We start from the raw sequence: 23,752 nt of genomic DNA, 5'->3' as shown, positions 1-23,752 counted from the left end.
AAATACATATGAATGATACATGAACAAATAAAATACATATATATATATATACACAGAGAGAGCTATGTACTATAGCATAGTCTGCATCATCTTGCTTTATGGAAATGTCTCTAACTTTTAGCAGAAACACACTTATCTTCAATGTACATACACTGAAACGTCTCTAGTTACCTGGTGTTAAAACTCATACGGTGCCACTGGCATACTAGCTCTATTTTCTTCATATACAGACATTAGAGTCTCAAACCCAGAAAATATTTAGCACTGGACAGACTTTTAGAAACCAGTAACTAAATAAATACGTGTGAAGCGATAATTTAGGGATAAACTTAAAGGTGAAATCTATACAGTTTAACTAAAGGAGTAAGATATGTCAAAGAACACAGAAGTAAATATTAGACAAAGTAGCAACATGATAAAATTGAAAACAATGATGGATAGCATTTTTCTTAACATTATGTGTTCAGTTGTGGCAAATGAGTAACCTACAAAGCAAAACTCATGAAATATTTTAGGAGACATAGTGTTACTATTCTTTCAAATCCGATTCATAATTTTAAAAGTAACCATCTCTGTCACTGTGTATGAAATGACATTGCTATCGATGTTCATACAATGACTAAAGAAATGTTTGTTCCCAGTGTAAGAGTGGGGACCCAGTCAGGACCAGGCCTTGCTGTACCATGAGCTGAATACAATATAACATATTATACACTGAATCCCTGTCTCACAGCCCTTTCAATCTTGAATAAAGTGTGATAAAGAGTTTGAAAAAATCTAGAACTAGGCCTCCAGTATAACTTTGCAGAAAATTTCCCAGTCTTTAGGTGACAGTAATTTTCAGCCCCATGAAAAAAGCAGTATTCATCATACCTAGAGGCGAAAAGCTGGGCTGTTCATTAGTCAGGCTCTGACCCACTACTGGGTCACCTGAGGGGGAATAATGCTACTCTTCCAAGAACTTTCCTGAATTTGGGGCAATTTTTTTTAGGGTAGTGATGACGGTGTATCTATTAAACAGTTTTGATGCATCTAGAGTACAAATATAGAGATATTTCATTCTCTGACAAGAAAAGTTTCTGCTTTTCTCGGCACTCTCTGTCCATCTCCTCCCATCCACATACATTCTGTTTGCTACATGCTCTTTATTAAAGACGTGGCTTCCTGGTCCACCCAAGCGCTCTCAAAAATACACCACTACAAAAAGCAGTCAGCGTTAACACTTGAATTAATTTGTAATTATACAGCAATTTTAAACAGTTACTAGCAGGGCTTATCTATCTTTAAATGCAGTATGCACTCACAACGTGCACAAAGATGCACACACATTATTGTCACGTAAGTCATTGGCTGGGCTTGCATGTCAGATCTGCAATTTCACAGCGAAGAGCTTTTACCACTTCTGCTACTGAAATAATCTGAAGGAAGAAGGTGTTCTCTTCATGCAGACTGGCCGAAAGGATTTAACAATAACGCAAGCAACAGATAGCAGGTATTTACTGAAAACTGATTCTTTATATAAATCTAAATAGATACTTACTATAGATGTATTCATATATAATATAAACACAACATATATTTATTATATATGCATATTATATGAATATAAAAGCAATAGGTATCCACACACATATGGATGATTAAAATATATTTTTTTAGATATAGCATTACTGTAAATAAATTAATATTCATCTGACAGACTGTGGATTAGTGGTTATAAACAGAGCATAACCACTGCAACTATGCCCCTCTTCATGTTACCTTTTAGCACTGAAAGTAGAATGTGTGGATGAATACATACAAACTACCAACCACATTAGTAAAGAACCAGAGCACGTGAACAGCAGCAGACTCTGTAACCTCTACGCGAGTTTGAGCAGCTAGGGAATGGCACGCAGGTCCCCTGGGTTAAACAGCACCATCTATTTTGAAGAATGATTTCTGAAGTGGCATAAGCTGGGTTTACTGTCTTCTGCCATTTCTGAATTCTGGCATCACACTACAAAATTCACTTTAACTGAGAATGTTTGTTTCCTTTTGCAGCAAAATGGTGCAAGACTGTACATGCCTATTACAGGAAGACAGAGCAGCTCCCTCCATCTTGTTCCCACTATTTTCTAAGTGCTTCTGAAGTCAATGATAACTATCATTTGTCAATTATTAATTTCCCTGTATTTACTAGTAGGAAAAAAAATATAAATCTCTAGGTATTTTACGACATTTACAAGCATAGTAACCCTTGATCATTTTTGCTAAGACAACAAATTACAAATAATGGTTACCTAATACTTCATCAGTGCAATTTGCCAAAGCGGTCCCTTGGGTATTTATTACGACAGAAGACTCTTCTATGCATAAACCACTGTTTTTTCCTCTATATTCAACTACCCTATTATTCTCTGTGTATTGAAAATTACAGATACACTATTATTTTCTAGATACCAGAAAATGTTTATTTTGCCATTACTTCATATTAAACACAACACACATAGAGGTATAAGTAAGAAGGGAAGACAAAAAAAAATGAGACAAAAAAACCCCAAAACATATGACTGAAACAATTTTGCTACAACTGAGTCAAAGAAAAAATAAATTCTTGTGAGTCAAATCCTTGAGGGAACTCCTGTCCATCACAGTTTAAAGAGCTTAAAGCTTGCTGAGCATAATCTCTGTACGGAATAAATCCTTTACATTTTATCTACAGCAACACTGCCCAATGGAAATACTTCACATATTTCAAACGATCAATATTAATGAAAGAAAGGCCTGTACCACTACAACAAATTGAAAACCTCATATTAAACACTTGCCAATAACTTCTTTTACATAACTTCAGATTTGTATCTGACAGCCAAAAGTTCTCTTTGGAAGGGTCAAAGTGTACACTGGACTTCAAACTTTACTAAGAAAATCTTGCAAAATTTCTATCAGAAGTCTCACTACATTTGCAAGTAAATTACTTACACTTTTTCTAATAGCATTTAGAACACTTAGTAATTTGCCAAACCTTAAAAATGTGCTAAAATGTGAGCCAAAATTTTCTCTGCTCATTTCCAAACACTATTTTAATGGTGCGGTATTATATTTGGTATTATTCTACAAGATATATTGCACTTGGATTCCACAATGATGAGCGTCACCACAGGGGCCAACTATATCAGTAGAAAAGCTATGGTATTTATAATTGTTGTAACTGTATCTTTATAAACTTAAGGAGCAAATTCAATTTGGGTATCACTGTATCAGGCCCAGGATAAAAATACAATAAATGCCTCGTTTATATTTTCCAGTTATATGGACTACGCAGTTTGACTGCTACTACCTTCCTCCTTGCTATCAGGCAATTTCAGAACTAGATCCAGCTGTTTTCCATAGCAGATGGCCATCCTTTGGAAATGATTAAAACACACTATAGAGTATTAATAAAGTGTTTAGTGACTGCCTCCTTCACCACCACCACTCATAACTGTCCTAAAACGTGTAACTAAACAGCCAGCCATGCAGACACTTTACAGATAAAACAAACCACAAAATTTTGACACATTAAAACTTCCACGTATTGAGCAGCCAAATAACTTGGTGAAAGGAGTGAATAACTAAGACAAAAACGTCTTTAATTCTGTAGTTGCATTTCAATGCCGTTTGAGTTCTTGAGCATAAGTGAGTTTAGAATAGAGTGCTTTTTTTTTTTACCAGAGTAAGAGATAAAGACTCTCAGGACAGGATCTGTATTACTAAATAGGGTCAAAGTGTCTGTTGAGAGGCTGGCCAACCAGGTTGGGAGTGCTTTAAACTAGAAACGACAGGGAACAAAGCAATTCCTCAACAAACAAGTAAAAGTTGAGGAAAAGGCAGGCAAGGCAAGGGCCCTGGTTGATGGGAACACAAGGGCAATCCACACAACTGAGGCAATGTGGAATCCCCTCGAGCACAGGCACGTAGGGAAGGATGTGCAGCAGAACAGCCTTGTGGGGAAAACTCTCAAGGCTGTTCTGGGGAATCGCTTGGGTGCCTCTCTGGCATGCCTGTACACTAATGCACACTGCACGGGGAACAAACAGGAGGAGCTAAGGTGTGTGCAGTCATCTGGCTACGACCTCACTGGGATCATGGAGATGCGGTGGGACAGCTCATACAACTGGAAGGCTGAGATCAAGGAATATAAACATTTTAGGGAGGACAGGCTAGGAAGGCAAAGAGAGGGAGTTGTCCTTTATGCAAGAGAGCAGCTGGAGTGCAGGGAGCTCTGCCTGGGGATCAGTGAGGAGTCAGTCAAGAACTTATGGGTAAAGATTAGCAGGCAGACCAACACGGGTGATGTTGTAGGAGAAATCTGCTAAAGAATTCCTGATCAAGAAAAAGAAACAGACTGAGACCTCTTCCCAACAACTGGAAGAAGCCTCACGTGTACAGGCCCCAGCCCTCATGGGGAACTTCAACCACCCTGGTATCTGCTGGAGGGGCAACAGCAGGATGAAACATTCTAGGAGATTTCTTGAGTGCTCTGATGACAATTCCCTGACATAGGCAATTAGAAAGTCAATAAGGAGAGATGCTCTGCTGGACTTGATACTTAGGAAAGAAGAAGAACTGGTGGGGGACATATAAGGCAGAAGCAGCCTTCGCTGCAGTGACGCTGAGATGGTGGCGTTCAGGATCCTAACAGGATGGAGAAGGGCAAAAACTAAGATCACCGCCCTGCACTGCAGGACAGTAGATTTCAACTTCTTCAGGCATCTGCTTGGAAGAACTTCACGGGATACAGCCCTGAGGAGAAGAGAGTCCATGAAAACTGGCTGATATTCAAGGATCACCTCCTCAAAGTCAAGAAAGGTCCATCCCAACAAGTAGGAAACAAAGCAAAGGGCAGTAGGAGGCTTGTACAGATGCACAAGAAGCTTCTAACTGAACTTAGCCATTAAAAGGAAAAGCACAAGGGGCAGAAGTGGAGTCAGGTGACACAGGAGTAAAGAGCTCCTGTTCAATCACACAGGGATGTGAGGGGCAACAAGAACCGACTTTTCAAGTAGATAAACAGCAAAAGGAAGACTAGGAACAATATGGGCCTTCTGCTGAAAGAGGAAGGGGATCTGGTGACACAGCACACAGAAGAGGTCAACGTACTCAATGGCTTATTTCCCTCAGTCTTTGCCAGTAAAACCACCCCTCAGGAATACAGGCCTCTGAGACCAGAACAAAAGTCGGGAGCAAGGAAGACTTATACTCAGCGGGGAAGACCAGGGAAAGTTAGGGAGAGCTTAAACAAACTGGACATACATAAGACCTAAGGGCCTTACAGGTTGCATCCATGAGTGCTGAAAGAGGGATGATGTCATTATGAGGCCACTCTTGACTTGTAACGGCAGCAGGGAGAGGTTCCTTAAGACTGGAGGAGAGCAAATGTCACTCCTGCCTTCAAGAATAGCAAGAAGAAAGACCCAGGGAACTACAGGCTGGTCAGCCTCACCTCAGTCACTGACAATTGGAAGGTGATGGAGGAAATCCTCCTGGAAAGCAGTCCCAAACACAAGACAGACAAGAGAGTGACTAGGAGCAGTCAGCAGGATTTTACAAGGGGGAAGTCATGCTTGAGCCTTCTACAATGAGGTGACTGGCTTGGTGGGTGAGGGAAAAACAGCCGCTGTAATTTACATGAACCTGAGGAAGCCTTCAGACACTGTCTCACATAACGTCATCATGCTAACGTCAACAAGCTAACAATGTACAGGTTAGATAAGGGCAGGTGATGTGGACTGAAAACAGGCGGAACAGCTGGACACCAGGGGGTTGTGACCAGTAGTACAAAGTACAGATGGAGGCAAGTCACTAGTGATGTACCCCAGGGGTCAATACCAGGACCAGCACTGTTCAACATCTTCATTAATGATCTGGATGCAGGGACACAGTGCACCCTCACCAAGTTTGAAGCTGACAGAAAACTGGGAGAAGCAGCTGATACACCAGATGGTTTGGGCACCTTTCAAAGGGATCTTCACAGGCTGGAGAAATGAGCTGATGGGAACCTCATGCAGTTCAACAAGGGCAAGTGCAAAGTCGTGCACCTGGGAGGAATAACCCCAGGCACCAGTATATGCTGGAGGCTGCCCAGCTGAAAAGCAGCTGGGCAGAAAAGGACCTGGGGGTCTTCGTGGACAGCAACTTGAACATCGGCCAGCAAAGGACCTTTGTGGCAAGAAGTCCAACAGTATCCTGAGCTGCATTAAGAAGTGTTTTGCCAGCAGGTCAAGGGAGGTGATTCCTCCTCTCTACTCAGTGCTGGTGAGGCTTCATCTGGAGAACTGTGTCTAGTTCCAGCCTTCCCAGTACAAGGAAGATACGGACTTACTGGAGCAAGTCCTGTGTAGGGCCACGAAGGTGCTTAAGGGACCGGACCATCTCTCATATGCAGAGGCTCAAAGAGCTCAGACTGTTCAGCCTGGAGAAAAGAAGGCTCAGGAAGGATCTCATCAGTGTGTATAAACACCTGGATTGGCTAACATGCCAGAAGACCAGACAACTTTAATTATACGCATTATGGTCTGCTTCACTTACAAAACCATATTTCCCCCTAAATAGAGGAATTACAAAACCATGATTTTTCAAAATGGAAAAATACACATCCCTTAATAATCCAACTGCTGCTCTGAGCTTTCTCAGTAGTTATTTTGGATGAAGACAAACCATAAAAAAAATTGAAGTCCAACATACAATTTATATAGAATTTACCAGTACAAGAAATGGAGTTGACCTCGTAAGTGAATTTCCACTGTGAGTGCAGTTTTTCTTAATAGCATTTACTACGATGGACTTTGTATGGACTTACAGGAAATATTATCTTGTACTTAATATAGAACCAAACACTAAAAATATGCCAGGCTTCTATAATGAAGTCTGACAGAGCTGTATTCACTTTTTTTAAAATCTTATCTCTCAAAAGATGAGCAAACCATGAAGGTGCTTATCAGAATTTCCTATTTAGAAAGGCATGTAAAATTGATTGTTATAATTATTTGTTAAAACCAAGACTCAGCCTTTATAATACATTGCACTTTCGCATTTTTACTGAAATTTCAAGTTAAACTTTTACCTGATACATCATTACTGACTAAAGTTCAATAGTAGCATGAAGACTAATTCAAGTATTTCACTGTCAATTCAGAGTATCAGAGAGAGCGGTAACAGCCTACATATATTGACTAGTTGTTTAACTGTGACATCACTAGCTGATCCTGCCTACCACATTATTCACATATTTTGGGTTTTTTTTTTTTCTTTGTTTGGGTTTTTTTAAGAAAAATATACATACCATAACGAAAAGAAGGCAAGTAATTGCTCACTAACCTCTGCTTCAGCTGCTTGTGATTGCAGAAGCTGTCGTATACGAAGAATGTCCTTCTCTATCTGTTGAATTCTCGCCACCCTCGCCTGAAATGAATGCATTTTCATGTTTGATTTTGTTCAAAAACTCCTTTTACTTACTGTACAGAATGACTATATGAAGTGTTCTGTGCAAACACAGCTGACTACAAAACAAAACTGCCTCATTCATGCGGTAATTCAAATGTTCTTCATAATAAAACACAGGCATGATTGCATACTTGCAAAACATAGTGAGTATTTGAGTTTTTAATAAAACTGATACTCATTTGGATATAATACGTTGTTACACAGTACCCATTCAAGTATAGAAAAATGCGCCAGTTAACTTGCACAATTTTCCTGTTTCTGAAACTGACATTTTGTGCAGATCTTCAGCAAATTATTTGACTTTCATCTCAAACGTCAGAATTCTACTTGACTTGCAGAGATTTAAGAGAGATTTATATTTGCAGAGTGGCCTGAAGGAACGAAATCCTGAATGAGTTCTTTTATATTCAGTTACTGTAATGATTTGTGAGTTTTGCTTATAGACAGATGTGGAATATTTTTCTGCTCCTACAAATCTTAAAGTATTTACACGCTAAGTATGAAGAAAACTACATATTGCTTCTTTGGTTTGTCTGGGATTTCACAGACACCTCTGAATCAGAGTCTTTTACAGCCATATTGCTACTCATCTCCTACTGCAACTATTCTGAGGTTAGTAAAGGAAATGTTAAAAATCCCAAATGTCACAGGATACATATACTCCATACAAGCTGTACTGTAAAGCACAGGGTGCATTATGATTCTCTGAAACAGTAAGTATATAAAGTTATATATCTCTGTATGAGCTTGATGATTTAATAAATTTATATTATTTGACTTTAAAAGTGGCCAGAAAATAATTAGCCCAATAGTATCAGGATACGAACAGAGCACCAAACCGATTAAATAGTATTCCTCTGTGTGATAGATAGCTTAATAAAATGGACATATAAAATCACAGAATGGTTTGGGCTGGAAGGGATCTTTAAAGGTCATCTAGTCCAACCCCTCCTGCAAGGAGCAGGGACATCTTCAACTACATCAGGCTGAAGAAATTAAATAGACATTAATTTATATTACATTGCTGAAAGAAAAATCCTGATTTTTTCACCTAATTAACACTTACAATGCTATACTAAAAAAGGAGAAGCTTTGTGCATCTAGGACACTGCAAGGACTGGCATTATAACAGAACTTATTTAACACCCTTATAATCTGAAAATGGAAATAAGATGAACTTTTAAAAGGTGCTAATGTCAAAAGATACACATGGACTAGAAACACAATGTTACCTCGAAATTTTAGGAAATATAGAAGAAAATACAATCACAAAATAGAAAGAATTCCTGAAACATGCATCATAAGCAGCTATGGGAAAAGCACTGTAAACATCAACATTTAGTAGAGATGCAAAGCTATGAACATTAAACGATACATTTTATTTGAATTTGTATAGCAAAGCACCAGAAAAAATGCCACTAAAAATTTGAAAGCTGCACACACAGAAGCTTCAGCAGAACATAAGGCAAACAGGTAATTTATGCCCCCTTTCCTCCTGGATCAATAAAGTCTTAAGTATTAGAAAGATGATAAAAATATATTTCTGGAAATAACTGTGCATTGGTAAAGTGATGCATGACTGACAGAATATGTTTCTCATTGTCTTTAAGAATGCCATGAATTTCCCCTAGATTGAATTTCTTTCTGCATAACCAGCATTTTTCTACATCAAGGGCATCAAGAGAATCTGAATATCTGTATATACACACCTAAACATGGGGAAGTATTTTTGTGCAGATGAAAACCAATCACACATTGCACAATTTGCTTAGTACCACTGACGGAGTCCACAAAAAGCGACAAGAGTTTGATCCACCCTTCCCAATTTTAGTACAGAGTGTTAAACATCAGACCATTCCTCTTACTGCTAATTCATTATTCGTATAACAGGGAAAATGAGGAGTTCAATTAACTGGGAGCATATTTTGTACCAAATGCTGTACAAGCAGAAAAAATAATCCATTTCTTGCCACAAAGGCGTACAGCCTAACGAAAAAAAAACAACACAAAGAGAGAGGTACACAATTGAATAAGAACCAGAATGGTTTTAACTTTAAAACCTACACAAGAAACATCACTATTTGTTCGTGGTATATTTCCATTCTGTTATGTTTATCCAGCACTTTTATTAAAATAAATTTAAAGTTGTAAGTTATTTGAATTTCACTGCTCCAGTAAGACATCAAACAGCAAAAATAATCCCCCATACTCACGGTGACAGAAAAATAGTCATTTTCTCAAAAGCAGAAATATGGAGTATTATTTTGTTTTAAATAGGAGATTTTTATTTTTTTTTTCCAAACAAAATGTACCTAATAGACAAAATTCTTAATGTGTTGGTCTATATTTACAAGCAAGACCACTGTAGGAATCTAACAGTGCTGAAATCTTCATCTGTGTGAGAGTCCAGGATCAAAATTTTCTTACATCTTTAGTAGTCTGCTGTTTTAGCAAACTTTTAGAATTTTGGGATAAATTTATATGAGAATGAGGATTTAGTGTGAGATTTTAAGTAATTCTAAATCTAAAAAAAAAATTAAAAAAAATTTAAAAATCCCTTTTGTTCTGGCATGAAGGAAAACTGAATTCTATGTGAACATGATTTCAGTTTTGGAATTGGAATTTTCGTATTTTACAGAACATAATGTTTGCTTCTCCTTATTACCAAGTAAATAGGGTACAACATTTGAACAGTCAATATAAAAGATGGATAAGCATCCTTTTTTGTTTTTTTTTTCAAGTAAGAATTACCATGCGAAGTTATAAACTTCAGGGTACAGTACAAGCTAGTGTAAATAATTAAGCATGTGAAAATAAATTGCTAACAGTCTTATAGAGCATCTTTCTGAATAACTTTTGGGCATGCTGTTGTATACAATCTTCATAAGAGATTACATAAACAGCAAGTTGCTGTGAGCTAACTTGCTTAAAAAAGATGAAGTTAAAGGAAAGAAAGCCCAATCACGACAGATGAAAGAGGGAGAATGCCATTATTTTAAGATCCATGAAAAACTGTGGCTAGTGCATCAATTACCTGGGCAACAGCATGTTACCAGCTCTCTCACAGAATAAATCTTTGGGACTTTTAATACAATGATGTCTGCAATGCCACCAGCCTTTTAAGAGTTGAACCATTCTCTTCCTTCAATCTACATTTTGCATTCTATTGTGTACCACAATCACTTAGAGTGGAAAGAAAATACAGAGCAGAAAGCTGAAAAAATAGCAAGTTTACTTTCCTCGCCAAATATGAGTGGTTCAGTTTGCACATTTAAATATCACAGTGAAATAATCCAGAATTTGCTTTTAGTATTTGTACACCAATGAACTTCTACACAGTTTTGGCACCTGTCCTTGGTAAAATGAAACCAAGGAGAACTACCAGTCAAATTCACAAGAAGCACATGCAGAAGTATCTACTTCCTATTTTATAACCTTTATATAATCACAAAAGACACAGTAATTTCTGTAAGTATGTAAATGTCACACATGTATAAAAGGAAGAAAACAGTTGTGACAAACCCATGGGTAAATATTAATTCAGAAAAAAAAAAATATTTCAGCATCATCTCGGTAGTATTTTTTCCCCCACAAAATTAGAAAGAGAAAAGCTACTTTAGAGACAACTTAATTACTTTCATAGTCATATAACTACAGTCAAATTGTTTCTCTAAAAAAATTCAATTATTTTCTGCGTAAATACATTTAGAATTTCACCAGCAGCCTACCCTACTATCCAGATCACTTCACCTTATGCTAGCTTAAGCTAGCATGTTAGCAGCAAGAGAACTCTCCCAGAAGTTCTAGTGTCAATGCTGTAACACTTTATTCTGCAACAGGGCCAACCAGACATCTGCAGACAATCCTGAGTCTGCTCCTTCTTCATTTGAGACTGGCTGACACAAGTTACACAGCTGAATTTGTGCAGGGCACCACCACCGCTGATAAACCACAACAGAAGAGCCATACGGCTCCCAGATCAGAGTCAGTTATTATCCAGGAAGATTAAACTTCGGTCTGTCTGAGTACATCTACATAGACAAATCCCCTAGACAGCCTTTATTTATATACCTGACAATTGCATGCTATCTGTTTTACTAAATACTTAAAACCATATGAATTTTCTAAAAAGTCGCAATTTAAAGATACAACTACCAATAATTCAATAAAAATCCATGAATTTTTTTTCCATTCTTTCTAAGAAAAAAAGATAAACTATACCTGCGCTCGCTTCTCCATGTCCTGACAAGTACCTAGTTGTTCTTCCATTGCAGCTCTGATTTGCCTTGCTTCATACTCCAGCTGCCTTCTAGTCATATCAGTTTGCAAGGAGAACTGAAATTGAAGTACAAAGAAGGCATTTCAATAAATAATATTCATGTAAACTATGTATTTCACGGAACAAAAGCAGAACAACTACTTTTCCACACCAAACTTCATTAACAAACAAAACATAACAACAGAACCTTAAAATATGACTGCACTATTAAAAAGAAGAACACATAATGTTGTTCAACCAACCAACTACCTGCAAATTTTACCAAATGACTAAATATAATAAATAAACGTTGAGACAGTATCATTCATTACAGGCCTAGAACATCTGGCTACTAACATATGTCAGAATACCAACAAAATTTTTGCCATCTGAACCAGTATTTTGAAAAATATTCAGAAGTATCAAACTACTGCATGTAATGATGGTATTCATACTACTGCTACCTACACTGTTTTTAACTATCTGATGAAAAAAGCACAAGCGTTCAATTCATGAGCAACAACACAGCTTAACGGAAGACATTCCAGCTGATATATTTTTCAAGGCATGAGCAAAGCACTTCACGGGTTTTGGACAATTACTTGGTTTGCAAATAAATCAATCTCCAAGAGCAGTTCTCCCAGAATACTTCACCAAGGTCAATTCAGAAAGTCAAAAAGAGACAATAATCTACAAATACGTAAAACACTACTAAAAAAGAATGAGATTTCTCATTCTATTGTGGCTGGAGTAAATAATGGATATAAATGATCACAAAAGAGATTTAGCGTAGATGTTGAGTAAGACATTCTAATAATAATAAGAGCTAAGTTAATTGATTACCTATGAAACTGGGGAGACAATCTTAAAACCTACAATCGAGTGACACAGATACAGCTGACACTGCCTTTGGGAATAGGCTGCACTTCCTTAAGAGCCTTTTCAGGCCTTCTCCCCTTGCTTCTGGTGTTCTTATAAGCTCAGTCATGACTCAGTGTTAGATTTGCTGAAGCCCAGCTGCTTGACCCCAAGTCATGGAAGTATTCCCATTGTCTATTTCCATTTCCAGGAAGCTGACTGATTCCCGACCAAGTATGACTCTATAAAGTTGCTCAACCAGGTCTTCCCAACACTGTATATGTGAAGAAATGCACTGCAAATCTATCTAAGCTGCTGAGGTCTGACAACAGGAAAACCTGTATTATCTGGTGTATCAGACACCTTAATTATCCCAGATAATGGTAACTTGACTACAAATAGTTTGAAGATGCAAGGTAAAAATGTGGAGCAACAATACCTGCACAGGCTATAGCACAAATTTTACTTGCTGTTATGAATTGAGACCTCCTGTGCAAACAGTCTCTTAGGCTAATATTGCTCTCAAAACTAAAAGAAGCCACTAAATAACAGAATGGATAGAGAAAAGACCTTTGGAGGATAGAGTTAAAGTGGCAGCATACTGACATGTAATTCGTCATGATCATTTTTCAGTGCTTCTCTCTTATCACTGACATTTATACAGATATGATACACACAAATTTTAATGTGTAAAATTATATATGAAAAAATGCATTATTTAGGCTTTTGTAAACAAAACCACAACAGTTAGCTTTACATAGTTTTAAAATAAAATTATAGTAGAGAATGTCACCAAATTCATAAAATATACACAGCATCTAAGCAGAGATCATAGCACTAGATACATGACCAAGCATACTGAAGGTACTTACGTTTTCAGTAAGGGGGAGACTATCAATCCTTTTAGTCAGGTTCTGAAGCTGGGCATAATACCAGTCCTTTTCCTTCTCTTCCTTCTCAAGCTCCGCAAGCAAAAGAGATCTATTAAAAACAGGAGCGTGAAATGTCTCACTATTAAGACCTCATTACCATTTGTAGGTACAGAAATAGGCACCGAAACCCACAAGATTTGAAGAGGGCACGAAGAAGACATTTGGGAAGGTGGGTGCAATTCCCTGGCACCAGTTGAACAACCTATCCCCTTAAAGCAAGTCACTAACTTCTTGTATATCAGGTCCACATCCATAAAAGAGGAAAATACCTAAATTTCTCTACAAAACCACTTTGAAATCTAGAACTAAGAGGCATTTTATGAAAGAAAAAACACTTATTAGTTGTGTGCTAACTTGTATCCTGCTTCTTTTAGACCATATAGGTTGTACAATGCATAAAGCTACATTTAAGAAAAGGCCTAGATGTTACAGAAGCATATACATCCCTGAATCACATTACTGAATTAAATTATACTATCCAGCTTTCCAGTGTCTCTTTACTAACTATGTCACCCATATTAAAACTATGGGTAAAGCACACAAAATCAAGCTATTTCTATGACTACAAAAATACTTTAGAAGAGTATTTTCCATCAAATAGTACAGACAGGATACATTTGCAGCCGTTTAAAACATTTTAAATGGGTATCATAAGCATACTGCATACCTGGGTACTATATGAGAAAGATGAGAAGATTAATATAAGAAAAAAATCTATTAAAAATCTTACATACTATTTTATCAGTCCTTCATGAACTACATTTATATAGTTGAAATTTTATCAATAGTTATACAGCCTTCACTGTTACAACACTTTTCAAAACAGGTATTAAAATTTTCAAGCAAAATCTGGCTAGTAGGAGTATACAGAAAAGTCACTCTTGTTTTTTTGAGAGGTTTTTTTTTAAAATATTTTTTTGTTTTCTTTTGTTTTGTTTAAACACAAATTCATTAGTTTCTTACAAATGCTCTCTGTGAGCACTTCTGATATTTAAAAATTGCTCATTAATGTTAATGGAAATGCTAAAATCAACACTTAGCCAGAGGACAGAAAGCTGCATACAAGTTTGCCCAGTATTATTTCCCATCCCTTAACTTTGCATCCCTCTCTCTAAACTCAGGTTGTGGTCTTCTAAGAAGGAGCCATATGAACCTTTACAAAGCACGCAAACACATTATGCATAATTACTGTAAATCGTTAAGGAACAAAAACATAGCATACAACAAAAACACAAATTTCCCCTGATTACTTTGACAATACACCTCAGTTATGATTTGAGATTAAGACAAACTCCCACGTGCAGAACTTCATGTAGAAGAAATATTTTAAAAATACATATTTTAAAGGATCTGTTTGATTTAGTTCCTGCTTTAAAAATGTTTAAAACTAGTTTTGATGACTTAACATTTATACTCCATACCTAATGCAAGTGACCTGAGCAGTGTTTAAACGGAAAACTAAAATTGACAGGATCCCTCACTAAACTGCAAGAGACTGAAAAACTACACCCATCTAGAGGTGCTAAAGGCTTTTAAATATGAGCAGAATGACACAAATTTCCAGATTTGATTCAACAGTTATGTTGAAACAGAATTGTTTTTTGTTAAGTCATTTACCTGGGCAACTTTTACATCAGACAGGGTTGCAATCAAAATCAGTGAAAAGAAGCAAAAAACAACAATTACCATAGTATTGCAGGCAAGTGTAGCAGGATCACAGGAAAACAGTAATTCTTCAGCCATGGGGCTGGCAGGAATTCCTTAAGTCCTTTAGACAGACTGAAGGAAAAGCTAATAGATGGTGCTTGGGGAAAGCCTGTGAGGAAAGTAATTTTTTCGGCCTCCCATCTGTCCATCCTCTTAACACAAACCCTAGGTGCCTGATCTCTGCACGCACAGGCATCCTGCACAGCTCTCCTTTTTCCCACCCTGGGTACCCATGCACCAGTTGTGTCCAGGCTATGTCCAGTCTGTGAAATCAAATTTGCAAAAGTATAATTAATGCAATCCTTATAACAAGTATTTTTACCATGTGAGGATTTGCAAATGTGGAAAAACTGACTACATCTGCCTCTGGATGTCAAAAAACTGGTAGTAGAAACCAGAGAGATTACTTCCAGCTAAGTGAATATGTGACTAAGTTTCTCTTGTAAAATGTAGGGTATTCAGTTTGTGAAACAGTGTCATTCAATCTGTTTTGACATGCACAACAGATGCCAGAAGCAAGAAAAGGAGTTAGGAATCATGAGTGCTCCGTAAACAACATAATACATGACCTGAGGGCAACTCCTTTAATTTAATAGTGTCATTTTTGCTTCTGAGTAATGCTTTATTTGGGCTTACTAGCTTGGTATCAGTACTCCATGACAATTCAGGTTTTAACAATATGTTGAAGGTATCTTAGCACAAAGCTTGAAAGGTTGGTACAACTATAGAAAATCACACTTCAATTTCCCTGAAAGTAATCAACAAGTCTCTGTGGATGTGTCTGATAAGGTGCTCCTGACACTTAAAATTACTATCAGATACTATACCAGCCAGAAGCATAGCTCCTTTTCAGCCTTCTGGAACTTCTAGAGGGTAGGAAAGCATTTAAGGTAGAAGAGCTGTTACTGATCATGGAAAAAAAAAATTGATGGAAAAACCCAGCGCAGTTATTCCATCTTTTTATACCCTAAATTTTTTTTATATCAGGACTTTCACAGTATCAGAGAAAATTCTGTTCACTGTCATACGCTGTCAAGTTCTGTAAGAATGCAGCACAGCACATGAAGCAGTGTACTCTGTTGTTCATATGGTGTCTTACCAAATACCCTTGGAAACAGCCAGAGAGAAAGCAGCATATGTTGTGCCAGTGTGTTCAGATATTAAGTGGAAATCGTTCCCCTGCTGCTGGTTTCAAAAAAAATGTTATTTTCTTCTAAATCATTTTAATATTTTGGGGCTTGTCAAGTTCCATGAGTTCTCTGAAAATAGGTTTAAGTCCTCCAAAAAATTCTGTTAGCAAATAACATGTTTATATATGTGTGTTTAGAAACACAGAAACTTACTAAGTATGCCAAACAAGTTCAGACACAAAGCACAGGAAAATAAGTAGAAATTGTAGTTATTTCAGATGCATGGCCATACACCCACCAATCCAAGTTCTCACTCATTTGGCCACTCAGGGTCCACATCAACATCCAACATGCTCCTACACATCCCCTGAAACAGCATAAAGAACAGAGCAGTCTGGATTGTCCATAATTTCACTGACAACAAAGCCAGATGTGATCTGGCCATGCCTCTACATCTCATCCTCTCCACAGTCCAAATCTTTACCCCATCAGTTGCGACAGTAACACTGCCTAAGCTCATTCAAAATTAAAACATACTTATCCCTTTTTTTCAGTGTTATTTGGAACAAAGACAAGTCCACTGCCTAAGCTGTCTTTGTCACTGCAAAAAATGTCCAAAGAACATTGTTCAAATCTTAGAATCCACGAGAGCAGGAAATGATCACAGATCATAAATCAGATGTGCTAACCACCTTGGAGAACTCCAGCTGCTATAAATTAATACTCCTCCTGCGTGACTTGGAGTTCACTTGAATTGTAACTGAAAGTCCTAGCTACACTTAAAGATTTCAGTATCACATGCTGTAAAAAACAGCACTAGAAGAATACAAACAAGCACACTGCTTTGTCAAGATGGAAAATGGCAGACAATTGATTCTTGAAGACTGAGATAAGCAAGTGGGAAGAGATTCACAAATTCCTAAATATTCTTAGACAGCTCTTCAGAAATCTAGGTTTACGTGACGGAACAATAAGATGAGTGATTCAGACTAGGAAAATGAAAAAACAGAGTGGCTGCTAGAAAAGGCTCAATGCCGACCCATGGGAAGCTGGTTAAAGAAAGGGATCTAGACAGTACCTTGGAGGAAAAGTGTACTCCTTTCAGCTCTTCACTGCAAAAATTTTACTGAACAAGAGGAAAGGCCCTTTAGAGGAGACGTTTCTGCAGGGCTGCCCACAAACCACTTACTACCCATCAAACTTTTGTACTATGATTCCAAAGTGGATTTTTTTTCGCTTGTTAATGACTACTAGGAATAAAAATACTGCGTTGCTATTAATTTGGTTTTGCAGCCCCCAGCTTGACATCCTAATCATTAAGTAGCTGTCAATGAGCAAATCTTTAGGAAATCCTTTCTTACAGACAGGCCTCTGAAAACATCTGGGATTTCAGTCAGGTTTATTTTAAGATATAAAGCTGTCCTCAGTGGAAACAGCTGCACGTCTCTTACTTGGCATTTCCTTTGTGACTGATCTGTACTATGCCCTGAAAGTACGTTCCTCCTATTAAATGGACACCACTACCTTCCGAGAAAAGACATTTCAGTATTTTGTCATAGAACCATTATGTTTTGAAAAGACCTCTAAGATCACCAAGTAAAACAGTCAACTCAATACCACCATGCCTACTAAATCATGTCCCAAAGTGCCACATCTACATGTTTTTTGAACATCTCCAGGGATGGTGACTCCACCACTTCCCTGGCCAGCATGTTCCAGTGCCTGATCACTCCTTCAGCAAAGAAACTTTTCCTAATATGCAACCTAAACCCCCCCTGCCACAATTTAAGGTCATTTCCTCTTGTCCTATCACAAGTTATTTGGGAGAAGAGACCAACAACTGCCTCCCTACAGCCTCCTTTCAGATAGCTGTAGAGAGTGACAAGGTGTCCTCTCAGACTCCTCTTCTCCAAACTAAACAATCCCAGGTTCCTCAGCTGCTCCTTATAAGACTTGCTCTCCAGACCCCTAAGCAGCTTCACTGCCCTTCTCTGGACACTCTCCAGCAACTCAATGTCCTTCTTGTATTGAGAGCCCCAAAACTGCACACAGTATTTGAGGTGCAGCCTCACCAGTGCCAAGTACAGGGGCACAATCACTTCCCTACTCCTGCTGGCCACACTGTTCCTGATGCAAGCCAGAATGCTGTTGGCCTTTTTGGCCACCTGGGCACACTGCTGGCTCATGTTCAGCCAGCTGTTGACCAGCACTGTCAGGTCACTTTCTCCCAGGCAGCTTTCCAGCCACTCTTCCCCAAGCCTGTTGTATGGGGTTGTTGTGACCGAAATGCAGGACCTGGCACTTGGCCTTGTTGAACCTCATACAGTTCACCTCGGCTCATCGATCCAGCCTGTCCAGATACCTCTGCAGAGCCTTCCTGCCCTCGGGCACATCGACACTCCTGCCCAGTTTGGTGTCACCTGCAAATTTACTCAATCCCCTCACCCAGATCATTGACAAAGATATTAAACAGAACCGGCCCCAGCACACAGCCCTGGGAATCACTGCTTGTGACCGGCTGTCAACTGGATTTAACTCCATTCACCACAACTCTCTGGGCTCAGCCATCCAGACAGTTTTTAACCCATCGCAGGATACACCTGTCCAAGCCATGAGCTGCCAGCTTCTCTAGGAGAATGCTGTGGGAGATGGTATCAAAGGCTTTGTTAAACTCCAGGTAGATCACATCCACAGCCTTCCCATCATCCACTAGGTCAATTACCTGGTCATAGAAGGAGATCAAGTTGGTCAAGCAGGACCTGCCCTTCATGAACCCATGCTGGCTGGGCCTCATCCCGTGGTTGTCCTGCACATGCCCAGTGAGTGCTCCATAATCTTCCTTGGCACCAAGGTCAAGCTGACAGGCCTGTTGTTCCCCAGACCCTCCTTCCAGCCCTTCCTGTAGATGAACGTCACATTGACAAGCATCTAGACATCTGGGACCTCCATTAACCAGGACTTCTGGTAAATGATGGAGAATGGCTTGGCAAGCTCCTCCACCAGCTCCCTCAGTACCCTTGGGTGGATCCCATCCAGCCCCATAGGCTTGTTTGTGTCCAGGTGGCGTAGCAGGTCAAAAACTGCTTCCTCCTGGATTACAGGGGGTTTATTCTGTTCTCCATCCCCGTCTTCCAGCTCAGAGGACTGAATACCCTTGGGATAACTGGTCTGACTATTAAAGACTGAGGCAAAGAAGGTATTAAGTACCTCAGTCTTCTCCTCATCCCTGGTGGCAACGTTCCTTCCCGCATCCAAAAATGGATGGAGATTCTCCTTGGCTCTCTTTTTGCGGTTCATGTATTTGTAAAAACATTTTTTATTATCTCTTACAACAGTGGCCAGATTGATTTCTAGCTTGGCTTTTGCCTTTCTAATTTTCTCTCTGAATGACCTAACGAGATCCTTCTACTCTTCTCAAGTTGCCTGCCCCTTTTTCCAAAAGTGGTAAACTCTCCTTTCTTTTCCCCGAGTCCCAACAAAAGCTCCCTGTTCAGCCAGGCCAGTCATATTCCCCGTCAGTTCATCTTGCGTCACATGGGGCTAGTCGGCTCCTGTGCCTTTAAGACTTCCTTCTTGAGGAATAACCAGCCTTCCTGGACTCCTTCGCCCTTCAGGACTGCCTCCCAAGGGACTTTCTCAACCAGTGTCCTGAATAAGCCAAAATCTGCCCTCTGGAAATCCATCGTAGTGGTTTTGCTGACCCCACTCCTTATTTCATCAAGTATCGAGAACTCTAACATTTCATGGTCGCTGAGCCCACAGATGGCCTCCAATCACCACATCTCCCACCAGCCCTTCTCTGGTTATACACAGCAGGTCAAGCGAGGCACCTCCCCTGGCAGGCTCACTTACCAGCTGTGTCAGGAAGTTATCTTCTACACATTCAAGGAATGTCCTAGCTGTTTCCTCTCTGCTGTATTTCCAGCAGACATCTGGTAAGTTGAAGTCCCTCACAAGAACAAGGGTGAGCGACTGTGAGACTTCTGCCAGCTGCTTGTACAATGCTTCATCTACCTCTCCATCCTGGTTAGGTGGTCTATAACAGACTCCCAGCAGGATATGTGCCCCGTTACCTTTCCCCCTCATCTTTACCCATAAGCATTCAACCTTATCATCACCATTGCTGAGCTCTATACAATCAAAACACTCCCTAACATACAGAGCCACTCCACCGCCTCTCCTTCTTTGCCTTTGCCTTCTGAAGAGCCTACAGCCATCCAGTGGATCTCTCCAGTCATGACAGTCATCCCACCATGTTTCTGTGATGGTGACTAAGTCATAGCTATCCTGCTTGTTCTGGTTTTCTTTAGTGAGGGGGGGCCTAACGTGGTAGCTTCTGTAGGAAACTGCTAGAAGTCGCTCCCCTTTGTTCAGTGGACTCGGCCGGGCCTAGGGCAGACCTGCTGCTGGCCAGGGCCGAGCCAATTGGTAGCAGAATGTTCTGTGATAACACCTCTGCGATAACGTATTTAAGAAGGGGAAAACAGAGGAAAAAAAAAAAAAAAGAGAAGTGATGATATGAAGAAGCTGGAGCTGGGGCAGAGAAGGGGAGGCACGAGCCTTGCAGGCCTCACCCTCTGGCCTCCTGCCGGGCAGCTGACTGGGCCCAACTCGGCCCAGCCTGGCTGCAAGAAGTGGAGAGGAGATGAGCTGGATGATGTGAAGAGATTCTGAGAGGTGTCTGCCAGCCTGTGAATAATTTTTCTTGTGAGAGGAACAGCTGCAGACACCAAGGTCAGTGAAGAAGGAGGGGGAGCAGTAATGCTGCTCCCGGCAGAGATTCCCCTGCAGCCCGTGGTGCAGCCCATGGTGAGGCCGGCTGTGCCCCTGCAGCCCATGGAGGTCCACGGAGAAGCAGAGATCCACCTGCAGCCTGGGGAGGACCCCACGCCAGGGCAGGCGAATGCCTGAAGGAGGCTGTGGCCCATGGAGAGCCCGCTGGAACAGCCGTTCTGGAGGGACTGCACCCCATGGAAGAGATGACCCGTGCCGGGGCAGTTTCACAAAGGACTGTGGCCCATGGGAGGGACCCCACGACATAGCAGGAGTTCTTCCCCCGACCATGAAGCAGTGGCGTGAAACAATGTGTGATGAACTGACTGCAACCCCCATTCCCTCTTCCACCATGCCGCTCGGGGGGGAAGGTAGTAGAGATAATGTTAAGCCTGGGAAGAGGGAGTGGTGGGGGGAAGTTATCTTGTTCTCTGTCTCATTATCCTGCTAGTTTTAGTAATAAATGAACAGTTTTCCCCAAGTCGAGTCTGTTTTGCCCATAACAGTGACTTTAAGGATTTCTCCCCATCCTTATCTCAAACCTCCAACCTTCTTCCTTGTATCATCTCCCCCTATTCTCTCAAAGGGTGGGGGGAGTGAGAGAGAGACTGCGTAGTCTGGTCCCGATCGGGGCTGAACTGTAACACTGCTGCATAATAGCTTCCAGCCCCTCCTGTTTGTTGCCAATGCTGCACGCATTGGTGTAAATGCACTTGAGTTGGGCTACTGATTTAACCCCCAATATTAGCATCTAGTGAGGTCATCTCTAGTGAGCCTGGGTACATCCCCTTCCCTCTTCAAACCTAGTTTAAGTCCTCTCAATGAGCCCCGCCAACTCATAAGTGAGAATCCTTTTCCCTCTTTGAGACAGTTGAAGTCCATCTGTTGCCAGCAGGCCTGGTCCCGTGTAAACCTCCCCATGATCAAAAAAACCGAAATTCCACCGATGGCACCAGCCTCTGAGCAACATGTTAATCAGGTGAGTTTTCCTGTTCCTTTCCATATTCTTCCCTGCTGCTGACGGGACTGAGGAAAACAATATCTGTGCTCCTAATCCTTCAACTACTTGCCCCAGTGCCCTGAAGTCCCTTTTGATCACTTTCGGACTTCTTTCCACAACCTCATCACTGCCAACTTGCATAACCAATAGCGGATAGTAATCAGGGTAATAATGTTTTGTCAACACAAAGCATCAGATGGGAACAACATCTTGAGGATAAGAGTAAATGTTTTTGTTTAGCTGGTAGTCTTGCTGAGAGGTAAATGTCTCCTAATAGCAAATAACTGATCAAGCGGCTATGGTAGTTATAACCATCTGCCAAAAAAGGCAATGAGATTGCACCATCACATTGTTGCAGTTTTATCACTTATCAATATTGGTGAGGAGACATAGAGGTGCTCAGGATGCTCCACTCTCTCTGTCTAAATATATTTCAAATGCTGATAATCTGCTAATCAAAATAACATAACCTTCAGCCAAAATATAAAAATAATGAAATGCATACATGAAGAAGCAGTAGAAACTGTATGATGTGTTTTAATATTTTTTGCATTTTTTTGTGTGTATCTAAATACAATGTAGATTCCTGGTTTCCTTACCTGTTAAGATAAATATACCAGTGATTAAACCATATGCATGATAGCTAAACACCAGCTGTGTCAGTAAACTTTCATGTTAAAATCAGAAGTCAATCCATACTGGATGAAAAAACAAAGAAATTTACCTCTCTTTTTCTAGCTCTTCTAAATAACCAGTGCTTTCTCTGCTTCCATTCATAAATCCCCTTCTTGGAAAAGATCCCATGGGAACAGGGCTGCACTCTCCTGAACGGCTTGACACAGACCCTTCCCGGCTTCCGTATGAACGCACAGACACCTTTGGCCTTAATTTCACTCCAGGGAAGTTGGTACTTTCCAAGTTCAGTTCTGGATAATAAAGAGCAAACATTTGCAGAGTTGAAGTTCAGCAGCACAAATCTAAAAGATAATTTCTACCCTAATTTCTTATTTCCTGAACGAATCCATGATTGGTTGAAATCTATAGAAGAACATAATGTGAACAAAACCAGTCTTAGTGGTACACTTGGAGAATCCTAGTCATCTGAGCAGACAGCCAAACAGCAAACTTGACAATCAGAACAGTACCCTACATGAGCCTGCCTGACTCTTTCCCAGCGGACTTAAGAAGTGGGCATAAATGTCACATGGATTTTTCTTGTGGCCCACTTCCTAATAGCTTGTTTCTGAGAGATACTGCAGATGCTTCAATGTCACATAAAATTATGACAACTCTGTTCACCACAGGGTTGTTAAATGTAGACACTCCCTATAACACTTCTGGCTCAGTGGCAGGGATAACGGGTGTATACAGGGAGTCCAGTGGTCTGGTCTTGCTTTGCACATTCCATATGATGGGATGGTGGACATTCTAGCACACGCTCCAGGGACAGGGGCATCGATTTGCAGCATGACAGACACAATTCCAGTAATACGACACAGAGAGGGCAGGGCATGTAAACAAATTTAGAAAACTGGTGGAACTAATCCATCATTAATTTAAACAAATGTATTTTTTTTTCTGAAGAACTGAATGAAATGCAAGTCATACCAAAACCAATTCATATGAA

The 23,752-nt window shown here is 40.0% G+C and overlaps 1 protein-coding gene across 7 annotated transcripts in view; it reads right to left on the bottom strand.

Moving 5' to 3' along the window:
• APC (APC regulator of Wnt signaling pathway) overlaps positions 1-23,752 on the bottom strand; it is a 103,158-nt gene that overhangs the window by 25,816 nt on the left and 53,590 nt on the right. For all 7 annotated transcript variants that reach the window (XM_086771190.1, XM_086771191.1, XM_086771189.1 and 4 more), the window contains 4 exons: positions 22,850-23,051; positions 13,456-13,564; positions 11,689-11,802; positions 7,342-7,425 (listed from right to left, as the gene is read on the bottom strand). In XM_086771190.1, the coding sequence (XP_086627316.1) occupies positions 7,342-7,425; positions 11,689-11,802; positions 13,456-13,564; positions 22,850-23,051 (509 nt within the window). The remainder of the gene's footprint in view (positions 1-7,341; positions 7,426-11,688; positions 11,803-13,455; positions 13,565-22,849; positions 23,052-23,752) is intronic.

This window comes from Chlamydotis macqueenii, chromosome Z (assembly GCF_036417535.1).
Source record: "Chlamydotis macqueenii isolate bChlMac1 chromosome Z, bChlMac1.mat, whole genome shotgun sequence".
Lineage (NCBI taxonomy): Eukaryota > Metazoa > Chordata > Aves > Otidiformes > Otididae > Chlamydotis > Chlamydotis macqueenii.
Note: the sequence above shows the minus strand (reverse complement) of the source record. Positions and strands in the feature narration are given on the sequence as shown.